At 44.3% G+C, this 15,215-nt stretch overlaps 1 protein-coding gene across 9 annotated transcripts in view; it reads left to right on the top strand.

The window, feature by feature from the left end:
- Positions 1–11,740, top strand: part of septin9b (septin 9b) — a gene marked incomplete at its 5' end in the record, with an annotated part of 63,006 nt that extends 51,266 nt beyond the window's left edge. For all 9 annotated transcript variants that reach the window (XM_079277885.1, XM_079277884.1, XM_079277883.1 and 6 more), the window contains 8 exons: positions 1,570–1,698; positions 1,844–1,925; positions 2,169–2,306; positions 4,530–4,647; positions 6,986–7,081; positions 7,356–7,452; positions 9,049–9,100; positions 9,911–11,740. In XM_079277885.1, coding sequence (XP_079134011.1) covers positions 1,570–1,698; positions 1,844–1,925; positions 2,169–2,306; positions 4,530–4,647; positions 6,986–7,081; positions 7,356–7,452; positions 9,049–9,100; positions 9,911–10,130 — 932 coding nt within the window. In that variant the 3' untranslated portion in view covers positions 10,131–11,740. The remainder of the gene's footprint in view (positions 1–1,569; positions 1,699–1,843; positions 1,926–2,168; positions 2,307–4,529; positions 4,648–6,985; positions 7,082–7,355; positions 7,453–9,048; positions 9,101–9,910) is intronic.
- Between the last annotated feature and the right edge of the window lie 3,475 nt (positions 11,741–15,215).

The raw sequence follows: 15,215 nt of genomic DNA, 5'->3' as shown, positions 1-15,215 counted from the left end.
AGCGTCAGTTATAAGCCTTGGTCTTTGTGTTTGGATCATATTGGCATGGTGGTAGTTATAGGGTGCAGTTAGTCTGATTTCATGCCCCGCGGCGCAGAGTTTTGTGCACGGGCGATGTGACTCAGTGAATGTTCCATCTAAGATACGCACTTTATGTTGCTGCACATTTCTACAGAACGCCGACATGTATCCACTTGTAGGGCTCCGACACCTCGAGGATGAATTCAATTTGTGTCGTGAGATGATCTAATAATGTGTGTAATGATACCCTCACACTCTGCACCCCGGAGGAGAATGCATAAAAAAGTTGACAATAGAAAAGAACAGCAGACATTCGTGAAGGGATCTTTGTTTGCAGGACGGAGCTTTGACATTTAGAACGACAGCAACGTATCGAGTTCTGCTGGGTAATGCGTTGGCAGATACTTGACTAACACCTCATTGGAGTCCGGTTTCTCACTGTAAGGCCAGTATTGAGCTGCTTTTTAGTGCTGGGTCTATGAAATCCTGAGAAAAATGTCTCAGTCCGTTTAGCTTATTAGATGTTTGACTTTCTTTTTGCCACATTCTAAGCCGCTGGGGTTGCATTGTGCACTAAGAATAAAGAATGCCAGGGCAACGGGATGGAAATCAAAAAAACTAGGGCATCGTTCGGAGTCTAACAAAGTTTCCGTTAGTCAACCGAGTTGTCCCTCTGGTGTCGAGCGAGTTGCGTGAAAGGTTACAGCAGCCGTGGTCGATTGTGGTCTCCTCTATGAGATGCATTTGCCTAATCCCTGCCCTTCAGCCAGCTGACCTTTACGATTTCCACCACGCAGAGAGGGCAGCCAAAGTGTGTGTGTGTGGGTGAGAGAAAGAGAGAGAGAGAGCGAGCGAGAGAGAGAGCACTCTGCGGCTAATGTTACCGCAGTTTCACACGCGTGTAGGAGAACTTAAGTGGCCTTCGAGTAATGTAGAAACGCGAAAGGCTCCCTTTAGAGCCGCTGTTTGGTTTGTCCGTTCCGGGCTACTGTAGAAACATGGCGGTAAGACATGGCAGACTCTGTGAGGAGGACCTGCTCCCGATATAGATATAAAGGGCGAATTTGAAGCGAACGAAAACACTTTGATTCTTGGCTCTTCGCTAATAAGACATGGCAGGAATTTACTCCCTGCAGACTTGTCTTACTTGTTTAGTGTCGTCATGCATCTTGAAATAGTTAAAAATGCCCTTTTACTATTTGCTCACGATCGTAGACATTTTTGCACGTGTGTGTGTGTGTGTGTGTGTGTGTGGTCTATACAATACATCTGTCCTCTTGGCCTCCACAGCTTGCCTGTCTGACCCTGCAGCTGTCCTGCTATGCTCAGGGTCTATTGACATGAACACACACACAATGCACAATCCATGCATGCGAGATGATGTCATGTGCATCCTCAATCTCACTGGGTTTTTGAGGGGAAAACCCAAAAAGAAAAGTAGTTGAGTTGAATGAGGCTCTTGTCCTTGTGACCGTCCGAGGTTAAAACCACTCTGGAATGTGTTCACAGTTTCTCTAACAGTGCGTTTGTGTGTGTTTTCCTGATCAGGGCAAAGCGGCCTGGGGAAGTCCACTCTGATGAACACCCTGTTCAAATCCAAGGTGAGCCGTAAGTCGGTGCAGCCGAATCCGGAGGAGAGGATCCCCAAGACCATCGAGATCAAGTCCGTCAGTCACGGTTGGCCAGTGTTCATGTCCAGTAGCCTACAGCCCAAAATATTAATAGTATTGTTCACGTGTGTTATTAGGATACTTATTGTTTTTTTTTCTGTGTATGCGTGTCCAAAAGAAATACAAATTTAAATAGCCTTTCTTTTGTCTAGACATCGAGGAGAAAGGAGTGAGAATGAAGCTGACGGTAATCGACACTCCGGGCTTCGGGGATCAGATCAACAATGAAAACTGGTGAGTGGAGGACACTTTATCTGAAGTAGCTGTTACGGAGGGCATCTCCATCACTGCATTCATATGGTTTCTCCTTCATGCTGACCCAGTTATCAAAGCCAAAGTTCAAAGTTTGGTCCGTTTTATTATGTCATATAGAATATGAAAGCAATATAAAATGCTTGGTCAGCTTGAGTAACTGTAAGCAGGTTTGGACGGTGGGCTGACCCAAACTCAGCTTCTCATTCCTGTTTCCTTTGCCAGCTGGCAGCCCATTATGAAGTTCATCAATGACCAGTATGAAGCCTACCTGCAGGAGGAAATCCACATCAACAGGAAGAAGAAGATCCTGGACTCCAGGGTGCACTGCTGCATGTACTTCATTCCTCCCACAGGCCACTGGTAAGATCCCATGTTGACCTTTCTGCCCCTTGTTCCACCGATTTCTCCCACAGCTTCGGTGACTAATCGGGCCTTCTGGGAATGTCCCGCTGGACCCCGTTGTCCGTCCACAGCTCTTTAACCACATTCCTCTTCAGCGCTTCTTTTATCATCGCTCTCTTTTTAGTTTCCCCAGAGACACTTAATATCCCTCAAAGAGTCGGATTTCACAACGAAATTGGACTCTACAGTTCTCGTAGTTGAGAGAGGTAGAGAGACATGGGAAACAATTATCAGGATGTAAAAGTGAGAAGATGTTGTTAAACAGAGAGATGGGACACCGAGTGGTTCACAGATCCATCCCAGGTGGAGTCCGACATGGTCCTCAATTTGGCACAAGATTTTCCCGAGTGAGAGACGCTTGTGCAGAAATAAAACGGGTCTCGGCAGAGCACACGTCTCTTTTAAAACAACCAGGCTTTGATTCGTGTTGACACACTCTGCTGCTGCAGAGATGACGCAAAAGCACATTTCTCCTTCTGCTTTTTGTCAGTGATTAGGGTCTTTTTCTCCAAGTCCACTCTGTAATTTGTTCCATTTGACGGCGATGATTGGTCTGTCCGTACGTGCACCAAGGGTCAAGGAGGGAGCACAGCAGGGCTCGCTGCTCACACAGAGGATTTACTGTTGATGGAGGAACCTTGGAAGGAGCGTTGTATTGTACACATGTGGATAAAAGCGCACAAAACACCCACGCGCACCAACTGTCTTAAGTATCTCCGTGAAGACTGAATACTTCTGTGCACCAGCAGCTCAACAGTTGTCCACTTAAGCGTTCCATCCGCAACGTGTGTGTGTGTGTGTGTGTCCCACTGTTTGACAGACCCCCTCATCATCTGCTCACGTCGCCGCAGCTGCAGCTTCTGAGAGTGTGTGTGTGTGTGTGTTAGTGTGTCCCTGTTCATGTAAAGAAGTGCATGTCCATATATCGACGTATATCGACGTCCCCGGCCATGCACTGAAACGTGTCCATGAAAGCATGAAAATAAGCACTCATTTTGAAAAACAAAGATGCAAACATCTGTCAGGAAGTGCTGTCTTCCTCGCAGCCAACCAGAGAGTTGTAGGCGGCAGGACGAAGGAGACATGTGTTGGGGCAACTGGTGTGACCTGGCACAGAGATGAAGTATGTCAAAAGATGTAGTGTTGTTGTATGAGACTTAGAAAAGGCATCATATGGTACATACATGCAATCACATCTTCTATGTACCCAGAAATGGGTTTGAACATTAAATAAACGACATAATAATAATAATAACACTTTGATTTGTGCTATTTTAGCCCGTTTCATGAGGAAAAAAGTGCTGGAACAAATCTCAAAAAAATGTATTCTCTGGTATTCTCTTTTTCACAAAGTAATGCCAGTTGAAGTTTTAAATTATGCCTGTAACCAATGACGGAGACGCAGCGCCAGAAGCCTCTTAAACGCCTCTGCCATGTGACCACAGGCCTCTTATCATTGCAGATAGCTTTTGGATTGTTTTTTTTTTTTTGAGGCGTCCTAAGCAGCAGTTTGTATTTATCGAGGCTCGAACACAATTTTGCGCGTCAGCAATTTGCTTTTAAGTTGCTTCTGTGGGTTTACCGACAGATGAACGGCGCTCGGTGAAGCGGAACACGCTCACGGCACCGGCAGCCATTTCCGACGATGGCAGAGTCAGCCACGCTGTTTCCCCTTCTGGGCCATCTTGTTGTTACCTTATTTAAGCATGCCCTCCTGAGAAAAGGAACGTCCTCACTTTGACTCCCATTGACCCAGAGCTGCTTTCTGATCCATTCTATGAAAGAGGGAAAGGAGAGGGATCTGCGCTTGTGGTTGGCTGTTCTCGCACGCAAAAAAATGAATGTGCAAACTCTGCAGTTTCCTGAAATCACACCTAGGAGAGTGTAACAATAAAATGGTTTCAACGAGTAAAGGAAAAATAAACGGCAGCTCATGTTTGAGTGTCGACGTGAGAAACGGAACAGACCGTGATTGCCCTCTAGTGGTTTATGTTGTTCATTACGTTACGAATTCACATGCTGTTACTTCCTGTAGCAGAAGGGTTTTTTTCTCTGTGCCACAGAGGAACAAAAAAGGAAAAAATAAAAATGTTTCACAAATGGGCAGTGCTGTGTAACCCCATAGTTGCAGTGTATGAGAGTGAAATGAAGCTGTACTGTCATCTCTCTCTTCCCTTTCAGCCTGAGGCCTCTGGATGTGGAGTTCATGAGGCGTCTGAGCAAGGTGGTCAACATCGTCCCCGTCATCGCCAAGGCCGACACACTCACCCTGGAGGAGAGGGACTACTTTAAGCAGACGGTGAGAGGAGTGTGCGTGTTTAGATGAGAGCACTGCTTTTTTTTTTTTTACGAGGCTGGTTTTCACATGTGGGTCTGGTTGAGCTCACACCCTCGCCATCACACCTGCAATAACCTGTAGCGGGTCTTTAAACCTCGAAATACACGGATGATGAGTAGGTTAAACCCCCCCCCCCCCCCCCCCTCACAGTTACGTGTTTATGCACATCCACAACCACAGGTCGGTAACACGTGAAGAGCTGCCAGGCATCACAAACAAAAGCCATCTGGGCAAACCCACATTGTGCACCCATCCCGGGGATTCGTCTGCCGTGTCATCTCTATAACTGCAGCGCTTCCAAAGTCCTGCTCAGCCCAGAAGGAAACATTTAGGAAGTCTTCATTTGAAGCATTTATTTACTGAGCAGCGCTCTTCGGCTCTTAAGTCTGGCTCTTTGTCAGATGACCAACGTCTGCCCAGCAGGCAGGCCTTTCATTACCAGGGAATTACTTGGCGAGGTCTGAAAGTTCAGAGAGCTCTCCGCCTTCTGGTGCATGAAAAAGAAATAAACATGACCTCTGTGAAACGTTCGCAGATTCGAAAGAGCTGGAGAGAAACATTTTGGTAACAATGAATGTCATCAGTTCCTCCAAGTAAATCCAAGGTCATTTATCTGTTTGTGATACTTTGGTGATAGTCAAAGCTCTTTACTTTAAACTACTGTACGTGGTCAAAGTCGTCACATGTATACAGGCTAAACATTGGAGAGCTGTGAAGGTTTTCACTTAAAAGGCAGGTTTTTAAGCAGAAGGCCTAGTTTAGCAACGCATGATAATATCCTGTTAATAATCCAATGCCTCTTAAAGGACGAGTGTGTGCAATCTGGCGCCATCTAGTGGTGAGCTTTCAGATTGCAGCCACATGGAACTCCTGCGTGCCAAGCGTGTTGAACTATTTTACACGAAAGAAAACATACTTATTAACATTATCTTCCATTGCTGCCAATAGATTCTCCTAACTGCTACACACTGTTCCATAAATCATGCTTTTTTTCGTCTCTCTCTCTCTAATAATAATCCCCCCCCCCCCCCACTGTAACCTCTCCTCCTTATCGTGGCTTTCCCTGCTACAACACATTCCCGCTCCACCTGGCTTGAGTCTTATACGGTCTGCGCTGCATCCCTCCCTCTGTGTTTCTGTTGGCTAATTCACAATCCACAGGAGGCAGACAGCCACCTGCCTTCCTCCACCATTTCCTTTAAATCTCCATCCCTCCTTCCAAGCCTTCAGTCTTCCCTAAAAAGCTTTATTCATTTGAGAGAAGCACGATGGGTGTCTTGGCTACCGTTTCCTCCCCTTGATGCCCGTGACACCGTCCAATGAGAACAAAGCAGGGATTGGACCGGGCCCTGGCAGAGAATGGAAGCCGCAGGGCTTGTAGCTGGATTGTTTTGGTTGGCCGCACATGCTCTGTGTGACCCTGAAGATTATTGACTAAAAGCCTCCCGTGCCAAGTGGTTTTTTTTCACTTCCCCTGCAGCATCTCGCAAACAGAATAAAACGTTTTTTACTGTTGAATGTTCAGCCTCACAGCGTGTCCAGCTGCGAGTGTCTGTTTGCATTTCTTCTAACCGACAGTTGATGTGGCTTTTTCACTTTTGCGTCCTGTAATGTGAGCCTGAGAAGAAGCTTCCAAGGATAAACAATGGGGTGTTTGATCACGGACCAAGTGGAAATTGTCGGAGTAGTAATTGTGGGAGTGAAGAGTCATTCATTAGAAGGACGTTTCTCCCAGAAGCTTGTCTATTTTTCTGTTTGCGTCATTATAAAGACATATAAAGAAAATGAGGGGCCATTCAATAATACCGCTGTCTGGATGTCTTTTTTTTCCCTTAGAGTGGTTAACCTCCATGTTAACTCCTCCGTGTCAAGGATACTAGGAGTCATTTCATGACAACACCAGACGGTATAACATAAGCAATTATTTATTTAAGTCCTAGTGAGTTCAGAGCAGCTTGTATTCAAGTCTCCGGCCCAGACCTAAATACCGACATGTAAACAGGATTCAGTCCAGGCATCACGTGGTGTTTGCATGTTACGGTGACTGATTGATTTCACATGTTGGCCGGCATTGAGAGATGATTGATGAATGATTTGGTGCGGTTTGGTTTCTATGCCAGTCGGTCCTTCCTTCGGTGTCCGTTTCAGCTCTCGTAACAAAAACCCTTTTTGGATTCAGCAATTGTGAGAAATGTGAGATGACCAAGACTCTGTTGATTATATGCTACGACGTTAGATAACTTTGTTCAGCCAATTGTATTTCATGTTTTCCCGTGTCATTGTGCTTGGCTCTGTGCAGATTAGGGAAGAGCTGCGAGCCAAAGGAATCTACGTTTACCCCCAGAAAGAGTTTGACGAGGACGCAGACGACAGGATGATCAATGACAAAATCAGGGTGAGTTCAGTGGAGGGCGTCCTCCCGTGGCTCCGGACACCACGGCACTCACAAATGTGTAATTTGCAGGTTTTAAATTAGGTTGTCATGTGTCATTCTTTTTCTTTTTGAATCCTGGTTTCTTTTCTTTTTTTAAATTGCGATTGTCACAAAAACATAGAAAAAACAAGTCAATAACAGCATGTTGTTCTGGTAATGGTGAACAACCAGAAGCATGACCTGAAAACAAATCGTGTGTGTGTGTGTGCGTGTGCGTGTGTGTGTGCATCAACAGGAGATGATCCCTTTTGCTGTTGTGGGCAGTGACCAGGAGTACCAGGTGAACGGAAAGAGGATTCTGGGAAGGAAGACAAAATGGGGCACCATAGAGGGTAAACACACACACATAAAATTGCACAGTTACTCATCCTGTCAAACAGACAACAGAAAATGATTCACCAGAGAAGTCTCGTGAAGGTCTGAAGACCGACCAGTCACAGATCAGCATCAGTTAAAGCTGAAATCCATTGAGGTTTTTAAAATAACTCGTACATTTATATAGCACAGATTGGCCTTATCGTATATTATTCTGTTCAAACACGAAAAATGTCTCATTTACCGAACTCGCACCTGGATTCCCACCTGTTCAGCGCGGAGGCCTTTTAGCTTCATCCCTCTGATAGATAATCCCATTCACACGACGTACCAGCAGCAACAGCTTCGCAAGACAACAGACTCTCATTTTTGGTGTATTTTCAACATGTGAGAATTTACAAACTGCAGATTCTAAAGTCCGGCCAGCTGGTTCAACCATCTGTTGTTTGACTACCAGGCGTGTGTGTGCATACGTCTCTCTAAGTCTGTAACTAGGGACACGATCGAGACAGGAGGAAGAGATTTGCACGGACTTCCTGTGTCCTCTGGGATAACGCGGACGCACTGCCTCGCACTCACTTGCGACTGTGATACAGTTTACGTTTTTGTTGGCCCGTGCTGCATGCTCACACTGCCAAGGAGGTTCTTAGCAAGCGAATGTCCTCACCTCACCCGTGAGGTGAGGTATTATGTTACTTATAATGAATGATTACATTGGTCCTACTTGAACCTCATGCATTTAGTTCAAGCTGAAACAAAGCACTTGTACTCCCTGAAAAGATGACATTTCCGAGGTAGTACCGTGAGCCCTTTTAGGGGCTACGCCACTCTCTCAGCAGGCATTGTGAAATGAACTCCGCAGGGCGAGAAAAGGTGAAGTACACAGAGTGTCTTGTTCGGCTAAAAGAACAATGGCTCCACTCTAGTAAAGCCAGGCGGTGGGAGAGAGAGAGCGAGAGGTTGCTCGGGCTGCTGAGTGGAGAGTTTTCAGGGGTTTCGGGGACAAGTAGAGATGAAAGGAGGAGTGGAGATACCAGCAGTGCAGCTCGCTACAAGTAAGTAGTGCCTTCCCTCAACGCCACTAATCAGCGCTCCCAGACCCAGCCGTTATTCCACTCTCCTCCGTTCAAAGAGAATTTAATTTCCTGCCCATGGATTTCAAAGCTTTACATAAATAGCACCCTCCTCTTTTCGTTTTTTCATTTACTCTCTTGACATAATCTATAATTCAAACGTGTGTTCGCTCTACCGGAGGCACCAGCTGCTTGTCACGGGGAGTTTGTTAAAACGTCTCACTTAAAGTTCTCCAATATAGAGGAGAGCCGAGATGTATTAAATTACTCAAAGTGTGTTATCTTGGCTCAAGAGAATTGCCGGAGATGTCATGTTGGAGGACGCCCTTCAGGCGACAACACTGCCGTTCTGTGGCGCTTTGAGGAATGGCAAGTGCAATCACTGCATCGCTTCAAACTATTTCCCAGAGTGTGTAAAGTCGAGCCTAAATGATCTTGACTTGCTGCATAAAAAGCAGTCGAGATTGTTTTCGTGAATCTTTCTCAAGTGATGTGATTCCACTAATGTTTCCTCTTTTTTTTTCTCTCCTCTCTCTGCAGTTGAGAATATTGCACACTGCGAGTTTGCTTACCTGCGAGACCTCCTCATCAGGTGAGCGTCCATAAGTTGATTGATATCAGTTCCTGCGTATCTTTAAATCCGTTCAAAGACCTGTTGTGGACCGAGTCTTCAGGCTAGATTGGAAGCAACTCACTTTATTTGCTGAAATGAATTGGGAACGGCACAGAGACTCGACACTTCCCCACTGAAATCAATACTGATGAAATTGTTTTCGATGGCTTGAGTGCTTCCCCAGACGGTATTACAACAGGCGTGTCAAGAAAAGCTTCTCCATCTGATGTTGGCGTTTGAGCTCGTGAGTGCAGGAGTCTCATCCGTAGACCGTGGAAGTCTGACATGAAATTCTATGAATACAACAACTCAAAACCCAAATGAGCCAAACTGATTGGTATTAGGTCGTCACCGGCACCCACTCGTGTCTGTAATCCTGAACCACAGCGGAGGAGACAGACGCACAGAACGCATCACTTAGTTCGGTTTCTGAGCTCGCTTGCTTTACAGAGAAAATTAACAACATTTTGAATATATTAAATAATATAGGCCTTTTCTCCGTCTCAAGGGTACTTTTTTAACTTTTTAGTTTTTTCAGGGACACCACACACACACAACATTCTGCATTGATTGTGCTTCTTTATTTGGCTCTCTTACATGCTTACAGAGCTCACCTGGTACCAGTGGCGCAGTGTACTGTGTGCTCACCTTGCATTCCTGTGTGGCAGCTAGCTTGCCTTAATGGCCTGCGCCATGCCACTCACTTTGGGAGCCACTGGGATAAACCATGTCAAATAACACAAGAGCTTGTAGGCATCTGCTGTAAAGCTATTCTTATTGCTCTTTCAGGACACACATGCAGAACATCAAGGACATCACAGGCAGCATCCACTACGAGACGTATCGTGTCCGCCGGTTAAATGAGTCCAACGGCCACTTCGGCGCTCACCTGTCCGACCATCCAGATGTTCAGCCGAAGGCCAACGGTCAGCCCGAGGAGCAGCCCAGCGGCGCCCCGCAGGCCAACGGAGTGGCCGCTCAGCACGAAGTCCGGTCCCACGAGATGTAGAGTGAATATATAATGTCAGGATTTACATGAACACGCCCACATGCACGCACACACACACACACACACTCATGCTGTGAAGCCTATCTTTTTGTTACCTAGAAGGACTAACTACCTAACCACAGGATGTTCCACGACACATGATTCAGAGTAAAGCCAAACATTTTCCCACCTTTTTTTCCCCCCTTCATTACAATTCTTTAGCAAAATAATTTCTTTCCTTTGCTGGGTTTAGTTGTAGAGCAGATTTTGATCAGAATCAATGAGTATGATGGAAAAGGGGTGCCCATAACAAAGAGTTGTGTTCAGAATACCTTTGCAGGATCTTGGGTTCACAGGTTTAGCCATTCAGGGTTGTCCAGATGAGGATAAATGGCATAATTCCACAAAAGTACAGCATATCCGATACACATTAGCTCTGAACTGGGATTGACCGTCAGTGCCGATGGCCTGGTCTGCTTTGTGTTGTGGTGTATAGTTTTGTATATGAACTGAGGTTAAGTAGGGATATTTAGATTAGGTTCATAGTATCATAGAGAAAGTAAAGATGTTGTTGACATCTCCGCACTGCAAAATAATAATAAAAAACGAAAGCAGTGGCAGTGTGGAGCAGCTTTCGGAAGAATTAGTCCCCATTGTCATTTTTCCGTCTTATGATGTTTTTAAACCCCCCCCCCCCCTTTTGCCAAACCACCCTGTCTCTTTCTATATAATGCCAATGTTGTGTAACAGTCATACCTTCTGCCTTTTACATTTCTTGTTGTATTTGTATTGCTGTTCATGTTCTAATGTTATTGTATACAATGGGAGTTGTGGAGGAATCTGTGCGACTGTTGTCCCATGCATTCGTTTTTGTCCATTTTTATCCTGACCAAATAAAAGTCATTTTTTTCTGTTCTAAAGAGAAGCACATACAGTATATAGAGTTGATTTATGAATAGATATTTATGTTGTATGTTAAGTGTAATCAGTTTAATTCAACTTTCATTCCAGCTGTTGGCTTCCAGAGGTTTGTTGCAGTGATTATCTTTTAGCTTTAGACGGTGTTTGTTTTTTGTGGCCTGCATTCACACTCTCTGTTGTACCCTGTTGGCTCGGCTGCACTATAACTAGCACCAGAGTGCAGAAGCAGTCTATATTTGTTCATTGATTATTCATGATGACAAACCAATCCTGCCAATAGATAAAGGTTAGAACAGTGATATTTACAGTGCAAGATTAAGTGGACATATTACCACCACTGAGGGCAAGAATTTGTGCCAAAATAACCCAACATTACAGAGAGTTTGTTAATATTTGGGATAAATGTGCACATTGATACAAACTCATGGGATATTTTATAGAGGCTACATCTAAATTTTAAACATATTTTCTAACAAAAATAAAGTGTTTTCTCTTACGTCCCAACTAAAATATGTTCCATACAAACATACAGAAGAGAGAATACATTCAGACACCAAGAGAACTGTTGTCTTTTGTCCAGAGAAAGTTATTGGGTTACACCTTGTTTACTGTTGTAAAGTTCTTGTGTAATTTGTTATGGTATCATAGATTAAGGTTCTATCTTTGATATGCTATCTTAAAGAATAAAGATTGATATTTTTATTGTTAAACGTTGATTGTCTTGATTGTCGAAACTTAATTCAGTGAAAGACGGGCAGCTTTGAGCTGATGCTCCTCTGTGCCGACGATTCCCAAAAGTTTAATTAATTAGGGCAATTTTTTAAATGTCAAACCCATAAAAAAACATGCCAATATTTAGTACATCAATGTCAGTTTGGTGACGAAGTTAAACATTACATTTTTTTATTTGTTCAAATATTGTTCGTGTATCCTATTTTCAAATATATTCTTTTAGATGTCACCTCAGATATAATTGACGGAACTAAATATTTTTCATCCATATTTAATAATAATTGTCTATGGAAGTATCACCCTCTAATTAAGGGATAAGCCAATAAGCACATTGCTTACTGCAGTAAATGTAGAACATCTTAAAGAAGTCCTTCAATGTCTTTTAGCCGTCGAAAGACCTACATTACTCGCTTTTCCCTTTCGTCAAACATTTGTCAATTTGGGGAAAAAAATCCTAAACTAGAATCACCGCCTTCGCCAACCAGTGACCTCCCAAAATTGAATCGGGTCAGCGGGCGTTTGTGCCAAATTCACTTGAGGTGTTTTCCGGGATATCACGAGAATGGGACAGACGTGAGGTCGCAGTGGCCCTGACCTTTGACCTTTCACCACCAAACTCGAATCAGTTCATCCTCGAGTCCTAATTTGAGATATCACGTTCACCAGAATGAACCGGACATACGTTCATAACGGAGGCATACAAATAACTGGCAACGGGTGTAGTTGTTGAATGGCACGCAGCGAAACACGGTGAAGACATTCAATCTTTATTTTTTCATTGGTCGGTATAGATATTACGGTATAAGCTCGAGGCATATATTATGGAGACTTTGGCCAACTGTGTCAACAATATGCTCAGCTGTGAATTTGTTGAGGGACATTATTTTCAATGTGATGACACCTGCTCATTAAAACTAAGAGAGCAGCTCACTTTACTTGAGCTCAGGTCATAACAGCTTTGCATACATGTATATATATATACAGTATATATAAACAGGCAGCCTATATACACAATACAGCCCCAAGAGAGAGGAAGTGTGCACTTGCAGCTCTGCGGTGGCATCACACCTAGCTCACACAGCCGTGGCTTAATAGGGCTTCTCATTTACGCCTCCTGTCATACTCTTTCTCAACTGCCCTGCTGATCGTAATGTGTTGACAGTGTTGTTTGTCAGTCAGCCTTTCACACGTCGGGGCTCACGCTGTGGCTTTTCTTGCCGTCTCTGTGTCGGACTCATCGGTTTGAAACTCCTCTGTGCCGAGGATGCCGCCGCGCCAGGGTGACAAATGACAAACGTGAAGGTGAGAGACAATGAAAGTTACAGAAAAATGAGTATATATCCAGCACTCACCGAACGCTGACACTATACAAACAGTTTCCCAGGCAGCCACCCCGAAAACATGAAGGGGAGTGATAATGACAACTGTGACACTGCTATGACAGGTCCACTGGTGGCACAGGTATACTAAACCAATTTGGTGTTGCATATGAACTGACAGCTGAACTTTCTCACTGACACGGCATGTTTTCCCCTAATTTTATGACTTGGTCCAATGGAAATGCATGTCATAGTGCAGCTAATGAGTAAGTAAAATGTGCTTCAAATATTTAAACCTATTAGTGTCTCTTGAGTGTAATCAAGAAAGTCTACACAGCATTTCACAGTGCAAGACACCAGGACAGATTTGTTCAGAAACCAGACGGATTACCTTGTGGCACAAGAAGAGACTGTCTGAGCCAGACTGAGCTTTCAGAGCTTCCTCTTGAAGTGGCAGATTGCGGAAAAAAAGAAACAACTGTGGGGAAATAAATCTTTTCCAACATGTGTAATCTCCTCAGAAGAGACAAATAGAAATCCTTTGATCAAAGACGCAAAGATTATGTTAGACTTATGGGAAATGTGGTCTAAATGTTGACGGGCACGAACGATATTCCTGGTGGTGCAATAGATACAATGAACTCACCTGTGACCTCATTTAATGAGAACTAATCCAGTCTAATACATCAGGAAAAACCTACAAAAAAATATCAGAAAACTACAATCCATTCTGCAGAATCAAACTTTTATTTTGAAAATCTTCTTTGGAGGCGTAGCATCTTTCCGAGGCCGGCCTTCTGTGTGTCCAGTCCTCATTGGATAATTGAACCGATCACATGTGACATTTAAAAAGGCTGTGCTTCTGCTTTTTCTGTAAATCCCTGTCAAAAACCCTGAACAGCACTGTGCTAATGTTACTTCTATACGGTCTCCTAGGCGCAGTCCCCGGCCTTCGAAAAGTAGCAGTTTTTTAGTATTTGCATTGTTAAGTTAGTTTGCTGTCAGTTGAAACATTTCAGACACAAGAGCAATGGAGCCTTCATGACATAAAGGTGAGTGTGAATTAGCAGCAATTGAAGCTTTGGGTTTTTATCATTTTTATTTTGAACGTGCAATCATGTTGGAATTGCAGAAGGATAGAAGTGGACAACTGACTTGACAGACACACTGCACATATTAGTCATTGTTAAGTTCAATTCAAACCATATTTTATGTCAATCTTATGTCAATCAAAATGTTTAGCCACTAGCTAGCCACCAACAGGCTGGATAGCTTCCTTATTTAGCCACTAGCTAGCCACCAACAGGCTGGCTAGCTTCCTTATTTAGCCACTAGCTAGCCACCAACAGGCTGGCTAGCTTCCTTATTTAGCTACTAGCTAGCCACCAACAGGCTGGCTAGCTTCCTTATTTAGCCACTAGCTAGCCACCAACAGGCTGGCTAGCTTCCTTATTTAGCCACTAGCTAGCCACCAACAGGCTGGCTAGCTTCCTTATTTAGCTACTAGCTAGCCATTCACAGGATGGCTCACTGTGAGAGCTCGTGTCGGCCTGCTCAGCAGTGCAGAATCAGTGGACTTTTGACAAATGAAAGCCTTTATTTTTCACAAATATAGAAGTCACAACAAGAACAGAAGAAAGAAACCTCCCCCAGGCATTGGCTTTAAACATGTTTCGCAGCGTAGTGGCAGATGCAACTACGTGCAACATGTGGCAGCACACTGCGAAACACTGGGGGGGGGTCTGAATCAATTAGCTTATTCAACAACTCCCAACGACACGTCGAGATTTAAAGTTGTACCAGCTCAAGTGAGGTGGATCTGACGAGCTTTCAAACGTGACGCCGAGGTGAAATGTGTTTCACTTCCTCTCAGATGGTCTCAGAGCCGTCTGTCTGCAGGTGGCTGGCTGGGCTCTGTGATGATGCGGCTGCTGGATTGACAGCATTGCCGGGGAAGTTGGAGATTGACAAGGTGTGTGTGTGTTTTTATTTTTTTTTTACCCCAGTTGATCCTTATAATAATTCACAGGGCCAATAGCTATTTCAATGGGTAACTGTACTGATTAATCTTCAGGAAGAAAGGGCGGCTCGCCTCCTCCCTCCACCACAGAGGCTGCATCAGAAATATAAAAAT

The sequence above is a fragment of the Melanostigma gelatinosum genome (genome assembly GCF_949748355.1).
Source record: "Melanostigma gelatinosum genome assembly, chromosome: 11".
Classification (NCBI taxonomy): Eukaryota; Metazoa; Chordata; class Actinopteri; order Perciformes; family Zoarcidae; genus Melanostigma; species Melanostigma gelatinosum.
Note: the sequence above shows the minus strand (reverse complement) of the source record. Positions and strands in the feature narration are given on the sequence as shown.